The following is a 13,449-nucleotide window of genomic DNA, read 5'->3' as shown; positions in this document are numbered from 1 at the left end:
ACAATACCAGTCCACGAGGAGCCTCTAATCACATGCCTTCCATTTGAATTTTAGTCAGTTCATAATACAGTTCCACACTTCACTTGAGAAACCACATTCAAAGAAAAGATGATTATGACTTTCCAGACCATCACCCGAGCATAAGCAACACATATTAGCATTTATAACACCTCTTCTCATCAGTCTATCCTGGGTAAGCAGTCTGTTTTGAACCGTAAGCCAACAGATGAAAGAATGTTTAGGGTAGCACATTTTGTCCCACATTGTATCATGCCATGGCACCCTTTGAGAAGCTGGGGAAAGAGCATAGTACAGAGCAGATAACTGAGATTTTGAGTTATTGAAACATGTACTAAGAAAATTCAAAAGATTATCAACCCCCTCACATAGTGAAGTATAGATTTATCTCTTAGTTTTTTTCATTTGCTTCCACATCCAAGAATCGTTATTTTTTGCAATCACATGCCATATGACATATGATTGACTACTTGCATTAGAGAAAATGTGATTTTTACTTAATAAGATAATATTTGCTTAATTGATATTTTTTAATTATGTGACTTTTTTTAACTTTTTAAGCTATCCATGCAAGACTAGGAGAGGGGGTAGCTCGAGTCTTCTTTTTGACATTGATTAGAGATAAAAATATTTGTCTTTCTGTAACTTTTACTTTAATTTGCTTTTGATAGTTTTACGTATTTTTCTTTGGAACAATTGGGATATTAACTCTTATTATTAGTATTGAATATTTGAATACTGTGGAAATTTATTTATTGATGTTATTAATGCATGGAGTTTTTGTTTTCTCTTTTATTAATTATTGGGTATTTTTAATATATTTGTGTTGTGAATCTCAGTGTCATGTTGAGAATAATATGAAGGTTTTCTATGATAGTTGCCTATGAATAAAAAAATTATCATTAATATATATTAGAAATTTGTAGTCTACAATGACGGTTTTATAAACCTTATTTATTACCTCAACGAAGGGAAAACACCATCGTTGATGGGTTACTAATTACCCACCATGAGGACTTCTACGACGGTATCCAACCGTCATTAATAGGTATTCAACGACGAGGATCTCACCCGTCGTTACACAACAACCACGGGAATGACAAACCGTCATTTTACAGTAACAATGGGAAAAAAATCACCATCACTGATGGTAACGACGGTGATAATTACCGTCGCAGATATAAACGACGGGAAAAAAATCCCTGTCACTAATGGTAATGATGATGATAATTACCATCGCAGATATGAACGACGGTAATATGTTCTGTCGTTATAGACTCTATAATGACGGATATTATAACCTTCGTAGCCCTTTAGCGAAGAAGGCTACAACGACGGGTGACGAAAGGATTTTTTCCTGTCTTTAGCATACAATAACGAAGGTTTTCAGCCCACGTAATTTCTTATAGTGGATGCTTGGATCTCTTTAGCGTCCTAAATCTTATGTATTCTGAACATATCATGAGCAATATAAGCTTAAAGTCAAATAAACTTCTGTTCCTACATTGAATGCGGATGCAATAATAAACAAGTGGACGTCCTGGATTAACACTTCTTAATTTCCACAGTAAAAAAGGACAACTGATTTTCTACTTGAAAACGAGCCTCCACTAACAAGGATAACTTAAACAAATGGTGTACGAAGAATATATAAGCTACTCACCAAGAAGAAGAGTCGTAATTGAAATTTGAACACGGCATATTGATTAATACAACACGTTCAAGAGAAGAAGAGTGCTAACCAATATTCTTTGTGGTGGCCCTCTTTGTGCGTATGCCCTTCTCTGCATTATCAGCTTGCTTCTTCGGTCTATCAACTATACGAGGCGTGCAGGGAAAACAAGTCAGATAATCTCAACACATCGCCATAAATTTTGTGGTCATTTTGTTTCCGGACTGTGTGTGATGCTAAGACGAACAAACACATCCTCTGTGATCCAGATTCAGAGCCATTACGCAAACTCCCATTTTAACTTGATAGTGACATCTAGGAGGAAATTTTAGGTCTCTTTAGCATACCAAATCTTAATGTTTGAAAATGTATATCGTAAACAATATAAGGTTTACAAACTCTTGATACGACATAAGCTTATAGTCAAATAAACTTTTGCTCTCCTCCAATGAGCGAGGATGCAGTGATGTGCAATATCTCAGGTGGCCATGGTGAAACGTTTCATCACAAGTGAAAGAAAAACTGATGTGAAACTTGTAACATATTTCCACTAATAAAGATAAAGAAATAATTGTGTAGAAGAATCTTAGTTCAAGTCACAAATTAACTAACCGACAAATATCTCTATTTTCATCTTTATCAAATATATATATATAGCAAAAGCATCAACAAAGAGGAGAAGCGCTACACTATCATCTCTTCAAAATGTCCGAAACATTTATACTTGGTCTTCTACTCTTAATCTCTCCTCTTGTACTGCTGCTTCTGAGCATCAAGAGAACAAATTCAAACAAGCTCAATCTCCCTCCATTTCCACCAAAACTTCCCTTGATAGGCAACCTCCACCAGCTTGGCTCGCTCCCTCATCGTTCTCTCCGTTCCCTATCAATCAAGCATGGGCCTATAATGCTTCTACAACTTGGTCAAGTTCCCACCCTCGTCGTCTCTTCACCAGAAATCGCGTGTGAGATCATGAAAACTCAAGATATCATATTTGCAAGTAGACCACCTTCAAAGATCATGGCGACTCTTCTTCATGGAAGCGATGACATAGCATTTGCACCCTACGGAGAGTATTGGAGGAAAGCAAGAAAGCTATGTGTTACTCATCTCTTGGGTACCAAGATGGTCCAATGTTTTCAACACGCACGAGAAGAAGAGGTAGAGTGTATGATGGCCATCATATATGAAACGTCCCAAAGTTATGTGAATATGAGCAGCATACTGAATATGTTTGCTACTAATATTGTCACTAGAGTTGTTTCCAACGACCTCTTTAGAGATCAAGAAAAGAAAAGCATGCTGCATATGCTTATTGAGGAGAACTCTGCTCTCGTTGGGGCTTTTCATCCTGCCGACTTCTTCCCACTGATTGGATGGCTTGATATCTTCAGTCTGGATTGGAGGGGAAAGAGAAATGCTAAGAGATGGGATAACATTCTTGAGGAGGTTATCAATAATAAGGCTAAGCGGTTGAAGGATGACGTTTCTCATAACAACAATAGAGATTTTGTCGAAGTATTGCTCTCACTTGAGAATGACCCTAGTGTTGATTTTCCATTTACAAGAGGAAACATCAAAGCAATACTAATGGTAAGTTCTTAACGTATTTCTTATCATAATATTTCGGTTTAATTGCGGATAAACCACCTCCTATCGCCAAAATTGAACTTATTTCCCCTACAGTTCTATTGATTCAAATAGACCCCCTGAGTGAAATTTGTTCACCCTTTTAGGTGGTCTACCTGCAACAAGAGATTTTTCACTCAGGTAACCAATTTGCAGCAACAAAACTTCAAGGGTAGAATTTTAATTTGATGCTAGGACCGGGTATCCGCGTATTCCTAAAATTTTATGATGTTACTAATTTTCCCGGAAACCACCTTTTTGAAATAAGGTTACTATATAGAAATCACTTTTGATTGTCAATTAATAACCTTTAAGAGGATTCATTTGTGGTGCAAGCAACCTCCATCATCTACTTTCTGGTAAAACTTTCTCTGATATCGTATATTTTCCTTGAAAAATGCATGTTGAAGACACATGGCGTTGGTAGTTAGGATATAAGTCATGTGACTTCAACTGAGTTTTTTAAGTTTGTTATTGGGATTTCAGAGAAAAATTGAGCAGAAAGTGGGTCAAGATGTTGCACCAGCCCCTTGAAAAGAGGATTATATTTAGTTGACAATCAAAGGTGATATTTGTATAGTGTCCCCTTTTTAAAGATGGTTTCCGGGAGAAAATCTTGGTAACTTTAAAACCTGACGTGAGATTTTTATAGGATATGTTTGCTGCGGGAATTGATACATCATACATCACACTTGAATGGAGTATGGCAGAACTCGTTCGCAATCCAAAAGTCATGAAGAAACTGCAAGATGAGGTGAGAGGCAACGCAAGAGGCAAAGACATGATCAGAGACGAAGATTTGAGCAAGATGAGCTATTTAAAATCAGTGATAAAAGAGGTTATGAGGCTGCATCCTCCGGTTCCATTGCTGCTCCCTCGAGAACTTACAGAAAGTAGTGAATTATCAGGTTATAAAATACCCAAGAATACAAGAATCATCATCAACGCTTGGGCGCTTGCAAGAGACCCAAAGTTTTGGGAAGAACCTGATGAATTCAAACCTGAAAGATTCATGGACAGTTTGATAGATTTCAAAGGAAACGATTTCCAGTTCATTCCATTTGGTGCAGGTCGAAGAATTTGCCCGGGCATGAACTTTGCAGTGCACAACGTAGAGCTTGCACTCGCGAATCTTGTGAACAGGTTTGAATGGTCAATGCCAGAAAATCTGTCAAGGGAGGATCTTGATATGCATGAGACCCCTGGACTTACATCTCGCAAGGAGGAAAGTCCTAATCTTGTTGCTAAATTCTTAGCTGTGGCGTAAAGACTAGTTAATATGTATGTAATAATTATAGACATAACACACGTTGTTGGTAGTCTCTGAACTCTTCACCTCGTCTGCTACGCTAGGTGCATGTGCTACTAGGTCTTGTTACCCGTACCATCGAACAAGTTTCAATTTGTCTCTTCACTCGATGTTAATGCTGTTGTAATTGTTGCTGTGTATCTATCATGAATAATCTTTTAATTTTGGTTAAGTGAACCTTTCCCATGAGTTCTGTTTAGAGTCATAGTAAATTTCACCTCCTTAATTATTAACATCATCTTTTTCCTCCTCTAGGAACGGACTGCTTTCTCACATGAAATATATAATTCAGGAAGCTATTCAAAGTAAGATCTCTTCACACCCCACAACTTTGGGAATTATTTAAATCAAAATCACAAAAAACCCATAACTTAGGAAGCAACCAAGTAGGATATTTCTCCACGTAGGAGGGATTCCATATCCTCCACAAGTCAGACTTTTCTCCACGTAGGAGGGATCCCATATCCTCCTTCAGGACTCGATGGATGTAACTGTTGGGAGAGAAATCAAACCCAATCTAGAGTTGATTGGCCTTAAACAGAAGTTAGGAATCAATTTTAACTCAAAAGCTATAGCTATCAGATATTGACCCAAACTCGTATTTAAACTCGTCATTCTTTCTTATCTTATCTGATGCGGGACTATACTCACATATTAATCACCTCAACACTCTCCTTTAATTTGTGAGTATTTCAATTCAGCTATAATTCAATCTTCCATGGAATTCACTAATTTTTTGCACCACTTAACTCGTAGGCTAACCAATTCACAAACTTTTACACCACTCCACTCATGTGCTAACCAGACAATGCATTCAGCACATAGCTATCAAACATCCCTAGGAACTTCTACCACTTTACTCATGGTGGCTAACTAGACTATATCCCTCCTATGCGCATCCGTGGATTCTCCCGACACCATCGGGCTTTACATCGAAGATCATATGTTTTTTTAAAATTATTTGGACCATGACCTTAGCTCTGATACCATTGTTGGGAGAGGCATCAAGCCCAATTTAGAGTTGATTGGCCTTAAACAGAAGTTAGGAATAAATTTTAACTCAAAGGTTATAGCTATCACGTATTGACTCAAACTCCTATTTAAACTCATCACTCTTTCTTATCTTATCCAATGCGGGACTATACTCACATATTAATCACCTCAACAGTAACCACCATTCTAACGATCTTCCAACAATAGTCAAACTAGCTTGTTTCTAGGTAGAATGGTCATCAACATATTTGTACTATTTTCATCTGTATCGATCGTCTGCATGGTTTTTCTTGTTGAAGATATCTTTTACCCAATGATATTTGATATCAATATGCTTAGACATCACATAGTATTGGACTCCAACCAAGATGAACTCTATTTGACTGTCGCACAATAAAATATATGTTTTCCGCTAAAAGCCAAGTTTTACCACGAATATATGCTATGTCAATTCTTTGCAAGTTTTTGTCGTGACAATAAACTCTGCTTCCATTTGACAAACACATTTTTGTAATCTTGGCTCCAAAGCTACAACTCGCCTTGCAAATTTGATAATGTACCCTGAAATGAATTTCACAGAATGGATGTCTCCCTCCATCTTTAAATATGTGTATCTAATTGTTAGCATTTTGGGTGGGTCTGCCCAAATAACCAAAAACTTGATCGGTGGTAAATATAACCTAAGTTGCAAGTACACAACTATCAAGTTATAGTATAAACATTATAGTATAAAACTTAATTAGGGGTTAAGTAGGAGTATTTGCATTCTAGATTGTTAAGTGTACTTGTGTTTCATATCTGGAGATTAATGATATGAGATATGTATGTGAGGGTTTTCTTATCTGGATTATCCCCTCAACGTGATTTTCTCATATTATTAATCTCTAAGATACGATTGTGGAATTTCGAGGATGAAATTCTTCTAAGGGTGGGGGGGATGAATGTAAAACCCAGTAAATTTGAATATATTATGAAAAATAATATTAAATAATTTTTGTCATGTTTGATACTATTCTGAGATGAATGAGTATGGTTGTAATCAATTTGAGATCGATTAAGTACATATATATGTTTTTGTTTAATAGAGTTAACATGCACAAACATAAGAAATCAGTTGCCAGAATACACCCCTGGTCGGTCGATCGATAGCAAGTCATCAGTCGATAGATAGGCACTTATAAGTCGACTGATGACAAGCCATCGGTCGACTAACGGGTGCACAGTTTGGGTTTCGGGTCAATTTCGTTTTGGTTTTGCCCGTATGTGTATATAAGTATATATATTTATAATATTTCTCTTATTTTCCTTCATCTTTCACGTGAATAAATAGCCACCCTCACCCCTCAAAACCCTGGAACCTATTTTGGTGAATTTTGAAGAGCCTTGAGAAGCAAAATAAAGAGGAGGGCGAGATCGTGGGCTTTTGTCGAAGGAGGAATGTGTCTCTTGTGTTTTTGAAGAGTTTTGTAAAACCCCACAAATTTGAATATTACGTGATAAATGATATTTAATATGTTATATTGTGATAAATAGCATATTTTTATGTTTGAGTACATTAGGAATTGATTTGACATCAATTCGGCTATATATTCCCGAGTATGAGAATGTATCAGCTTGCACACACTTTTAGTAGTTGACTAATGTTCAGAGTAATCGACAACTAAGAGCCAGTTGTCAGAATATTAAATATCAGTGTAGTCGACTACTAAGCAGGAGTAGTCGACTATTGGGAATTCTTGGACGTGCCAGGTTTTAGTTTTTGTGGCGGATTTGTGATGTCTTCGAACCCAATTAATATCTTTAGCTTTTAAACATGTAAAAACCCTAATTTCCTTAGATTATTCACCAGAGAATATAGCCACCTCCTTCCCCCTAAACCCTAGATCTATTATGAGTTCCTCGAGGTGTTTTGAGACGTGACATCAAGCAAATGGAAAGATCGAGGGCTGTAGCTGAAGGAAGGACTTGGCACACACGTTTAGGAGATCCACACAATGATTAAGGCAAGATCTCCAGCATCCAAACCTTACCTTAGTGTAGATCTTGGGTTATTAAGTAATATGTGTAAGCGTAAAAAATTACCTATAGGTTTTCGTACAGTGCTCAAGATGAAGTGAAGATGATAAACGTCATCATCCGAGTCGAATGAGATGATTTGATACCGTAAAGAAAGCAACGAAACGCATGAAATGAATCAGTGAAGCGTATGAGTCCATAGAACAACAAAATGCACGTAACGGCATAACAAGACCAACCCAGAAATTCGTAAAAGCCACCCTGACAGCCAAGCCGCATCAAAATGGCTCGGCCAAAGCCAGGTGGCTCGGCCAAAGCCGAGCCACCCTAGGGAGACTCAGCCAAAGCCGATTCACCCTAGGGTGACTCTGTTGGCCTTCTTGTTTTGATGATGTTTAACAAACAATTTACCACTAATGTTGTTTGTCTAGTATTTATGTTTTCTTATTTATTATAGACAAACAACGTAGTTGGAGGATGGATGGATTGCGCCATAACGATCATATCCAATGGAGGTTGGAGGAATTGTGGAGTGAAGCAACGTTCCATTCAAGTTAAAGATCAAGTTCAAGCTTCATCCGCATGTGTACCAAGTTGAGCTACAATGAAGATCAAGATCAAGCTTGGGTAATCTAGTTTACATTTTATATTATGTGTGTTAGTACTTTAAGCTCAATTATATACACACATACACGTTTTGGTTTTTGTATATATATATAGTTATATATATACATATATGTTTTGGTTTGATTTTTTAGATATGAAACAAATATATATTCATATATATGTTCATATGTTTCATATTCTATCATATTTGAAAATATATTGTGTTCTTGGTTTATGGACTTGATAATATGTTTTTATATCTTTTCCTAAGTCAATAAAGACATACAAAAGTTTCCAAAAGTTGTGTTTATGTCAAAAAATCAAAATTCATGTATATCAACTTTTCATGTTTTGGACATACTTGCAAAATAATGAGTTTTCACAATTGAAAAATGAAAATTGAAAATATATTTTTGTAACATGTTTTTTTTCATGTTTATAAACATTTTGCAAAGTTTCATCAAGTTTGGAATTGATTTTTATAAACATTTTGCAAAGTTTCATCAAGTTTGGAATTGATTTGTAATGTTTAATGGAATTTACAAAATCATGTTTTTTTGTTCGTGCATGTTCGTGCATGTTTTACAAAACAGATGAGTTTTTATAAATGGGAAGTGATATTCAATAAATTCTTTCTTTGACATGTTTAACTACATGTTTAGAAACTTTCCTTAAAAATTTATTATTTTTGGAGTTGATTTACTGTGCCTAATTGATTTTACAAAATCGTGTATGTCTGCAGTTTTTTTTCAGAAACTGTAAATCTGTGTTCAAACATTTTTTTCTCTCAACTGGGAAATGCTTTTTCAGACATTCTTTCTCTAACATGTCATTCTACATGTCTAGAACCTTTCCATAAAATGTTATAATTTTTGGAGCTGTTTTACTATTTTTTACTGATTTTATAAAACCGGATATATCTGCTACAATACCGCCGGTCGACCGCGCTACAGTGCCGGTCGACCGACGAACTGTCTGGAAAATCTCTCCGCTTCTGACCTTGTTCGCGGGCGACCGCGATTTTCTTCGGTCGACCGCTGTAGTTCCAACGGCTCTTTTTAGAGCCGTTGCAGAATGGTTTTTTGGGGGTTTTTGGAGTTGGTTTCTTCAAGCCTATATATACCCCTTTGTCATAACTATTTTCAATCATCTAAGAGAGTTTTAAAACAAGTTTAAGAAAATTTTAATCAAGGGTTTAAGTTTGTTTTTAGTGTTTGTTTAAAAAGCTTTTAAGCATTTACAAGAGTTTGGTTTGTGGAGCAAATTTCACAAGAGCAAGTGGAGATCATCCTTGGTGTTTGAGCATTCATTCTTCTCCCTCTCTCTTGTCATCTATAGAGAAGTTTCCTTAAACTCAATTCTAGCATTTTATAAGTTTGTTCTTAATTTCATAAGCTAGATTTCATATTGAGTTTATATTGTTTTATCTCTTTGTTCACACACAACCTATTGAGCTTATTGTATTTACATTCATAGTATAATTTAGGGTTAAGGGTTTGTGACTAAGAGTTGTGCTTAATTGAGTTCTCACCTTGTTAGAGAGAACAATCATTTGTCATAGTGTGCCTAATTGTGAGGATTCACTTGTAATACACTTGTACACCGAGAGAAGTGTGTGGTGAGAGACGGGGTCGAATCCAAGAGGAGTGGCGTCGGTTGACGTACCTAGGGAGAGGTTGTAACCGAGCACTTGAGGAGGAGGAGGACACGGGCTAGGACCAACACTTAGTGTGTGAGGTGTGATTACATAGTGATTGTATTGTGAGGTGTAAACGTTGTTCGGGTGAACGTAAAAAACCCGGTTGTGATAGTGGAGATCTCCTCGAGGTGAGGAGCGGAGACGTAGGTCGTGGGGACCGAACTCCGTAATCATATTGTTTGTTTTTTATTGCATTGGCGCACTTTCTTTTATGTTCATATCTTACATCGCCTTTGTATATTGCTTGTTGATTATATTATCCACTATCTAGTTTAGATTGTTTACTCTTGAGTTTATATATCCTTGCACATACATTGCCTATATCTCTTTGTTAGGATATATCTTGTTGTTCATATTGCTTATCCTAGCTCATATACATTGTTATATTTCATACTTGCTAGGATAACTTATTAATTAATTTTAATTGGCATATAATCGGATTAGATTAGCATAAGACCCTAATCACCCCCCCCCTCTAGGGTCTAACAGACTCAGCCAAGGTCGAGCCACCTTGAGGTGACTCGGCCAAAGCCGAGTCACCCTAGGGTGGCTCGGCCAAGGCCGAACCACCCTAGGGTGGATCACACAGTGCCGAGCCACCCTAGGGTGACTCGCGCCTAGAAATGATCGAAACACGTTTTTGACGGTTTTTTCATGATTCTTCTGTTCCAGAGCCTCCTAACTGTTTGGATATCATATCTAAACATGGTTATGCCGTTATTAATTGAAGATAAGGCCGAATGCCTTGTTCTTATCCAAAAATACTACTTCTAAAGCCTATAAATACAAGCCTAGGGCCCTTATTTTGAGGATCTAAAATTCTGTCAAAGAGGGAGAGGTGTTGTCTGTTTGGAGAGTGCAATCCACAAATTTTAGAGGAGGGCTAGTAGATCTTGGCGAATTCCAGCATAAAGAGGGAGTTGTTCAAAAGATCAAAGGTCCGTGCCAGCATACCTTAAGATCAAACTTGGTTTTGATTTCAAGAAGAGTAGTAATCTCGCTTGATTGAGATTATTTACTTCTACGATTGTTTCCTTTGTGAAGCAATAGCATTGATCTTTTATTCCGATCAACCAGATCTGATCCGTGACGGTTAACGGATAAACCCGAGCACAAGCAAAGATCTCATACAAATAGCAGGTGATAAACATCTATTGTATGTTGTTTGAAGAAAGAGTTGTAATTTTCATTTTCATTGTGTAAGGAATCTTATAAAAAGTCTTTTCTTTTAAACTTGTTATAACAATAGAAGTTGTAATAAGTTTAGGAATGAATAAACCAACTTTCACCCAAAACACGCTGGCGACCACAGTGGGTGCCAACAGTCTTTCTGTGGAGGATGTCGTGTCGCATCCACAGATCAAGATCCTGGTTGAAGAATAGGTTGAGTACGAGTTCGACCAGACCAAGTTTAAGGAATACCTCTCCTCATCCTCATCAAGATCTTCCTCGTCCCGCAAGTAAGGAAGATATCGGCATCAAAGAAGGCTCCGGGTGACTCTCGCCTAATTGTTGTTGAGGCTTCCCCTCGTAACACTCCTCCGGCATCCAAGGAAGCCAGAATTTTAGATCACAATGACTCTTCTTCAGTCCAAGAGTTGTTTAACGAAGGTACACAAATTCTGAATAAGAGAGCTCGTCAGAGGCAACGCCAACGCCTCGCACATCAGCTTGCCAAGGCCTTAGAGCTAGTTGACAGGATCCGTTATCATGCGAATCTGAAGTTCACAGAGTGCCAAGCACCTCAACAGCAAGCACATGGCCCCTCCTCTAGGCCATTGGCCAGCGAATGAGTCCCTATCAAAAGGACTCATTCAACTCTCGAGGAGCGCATCCAAAAACACCATGCGCATGCCATAGCATGAAAGGTGCAAGACACGAAGGAGGACAAGGTGGCCATGAAACCACCAAAACCGCGCCAAGAATGGACAAGCGTGGCTCGGCTAGCGCCAAGAATGGACAAGCGTGGCTCGAAAACAGCGACTTGGACAAGCACGAAGAGACACTCGAAATTTGACGAGGCTAGCCAACGTGGCTCGGCTAGGGCCAATCTAGCCAATGGTGGCTCGGCCAAGGCTGAGCCAGCCAATGGTGGCTTCGGCCAAGGCCGAACCAGCAAATGGTCGATGCCACCTCAAGCTGGCCCGTGCCATGGCTGAGCCAGTTTAGCCTAGCCGGCACTTGTCTCGCCTCCCACGACCATTTTTGAGTCCCCGTCCGCTTCCGTTCTTATTCAAGTTGATCTAGTACCTTTAGTGAAGTCCCAATATAGCGTGGATCTTTCTCGATTAAAGATGAAGATCATGGATCGCCTTGGTCATTTGCACAGGGATCGAGGTAAACTTTCGATCAAAGAACGCTTGGGTCCGGTGAATGAATCCCGAGTGGCTATTCAAGCTGGGGGTCGTACACGCACTCCCTTTAAGTCAAATCCATCCCATGGTGGGAAAATTCCGATAACCACCCACTAGGGGTTATGTGTCGAAGTCGAAGAACCAGTTGAGGCCTCACATTCTCATAGGCGTGGTTCCAAACATGTGACTCCTGAGAATGCTAATAAGGCATCGCATCCTCAGAAGAAGACATCTCTGTTACATGATAACGTCAAACCTGGGGATTCAAACCTATCACTGATAGGTTGCTCTGGTCATAATGCTGATGAGTTGTATTATCATGCTGGGGGCACCAAGAAATCTCGAAAGAAAAGTGTCCTAGAATTGGACTCTCACTGTCCTTGTGAGAGGTTAATCAGAGCAGTATTATCAAAGTGTAGCTTCCCTAAGACTACTCCATGGAGGATCTCGGTATACGAAAGAATCTCCAACGAAGTGTCCAAATCTAAATCAAGACGCTTCTACAAGAAGAAATCTGCCGGTCATGATGACGAGCTTCCAAAAGTTACCATCAATGTGGTCGATAAAGGAAAATTAACAAGGCGTTACAGTCCTGACTCTTTCTTCGAGGCATCTCAGGACATCATTTGGTTATGGTCAGGAACTAGACGACCTAGACTGGATAGAGGACACTCCTCGGAGGATGAAATGTCATACGCCAACTCCACGGTCTCTTCCGACAATACAGCCTCCAGCAATGGACAATCTTGTGAGGCGTTCTTGATCAATGCTGAACAAATGGCCAAAATCCTCGAAGACGCTCTGGCCAAGAAGAAAGATAATTTCAAATTCAAAATGGAAATGATTGTGCAACGGAAAGGGAATTGCATGATCAACAGATTCAAGCTTTATCAAATCAGATTGGTGAATCTATTTGTCGCAATGCTACTAATCAAGTAGGTAGCGATTTAGACGTGGATGAGAATCTCAACGCTAATACCCATCCTGTTGACCAAAATGCTAGGGGTGGTCCCACCGAGGATGACAACGCTGGGGGTGGTCTAGTTATTCCTCCCCGAAATTGCCCGAAGGAAAATATGGCAAGGACAAGAAAATGAAAGACCTGGAGAGCAAGAACAATGCACTGATATCTGCTCAAGAGGTAAAGAAGATT

General features: G+C 38.5%; 1 protein-coding gene across 1 annotated transcript; it reads left to right on the top strand.

Moving 5' to 3' along the window:
* LOC109826279 (cytochrome P450 71A1-like) lies at positions 2,360–4,731 on the top strand. The gene is made up of 2 exons (XM_020393290.1): positions 2,360–3,283; positions 3,972–4,731. The coding sequence occupies exons 1-2, from the start codon at positions 2,396–2,398 to the stop codon at positions 4,584–4,586; spliced, it is 1,503 nt and encodes a 500-aa protein (XP_020248879.1). The 5' UTR covers positions 2,360–2,395; the 3' UTR covers positions 4,587–4,731.

This window comes from Asparagus officinalis, chromosome 10, assembly GCF_001876935.1.
Source record: "Asparagus officinalis chromosome 10, Aspof.V1, whole genome shotgun sequence".
Taxonomy (NCBI): Eukaryota; Viridiplantae; Streptophyta; class Magnoliopsida; order Asparagales; family Asparagaceae; genus Asparagus; species Asparagus officinalis.
The sequence above is the reverse complement of the archived record's forward strand: the minus strand, read 5'-3'. Positions and strand labels throughout refer to the sequence as shown.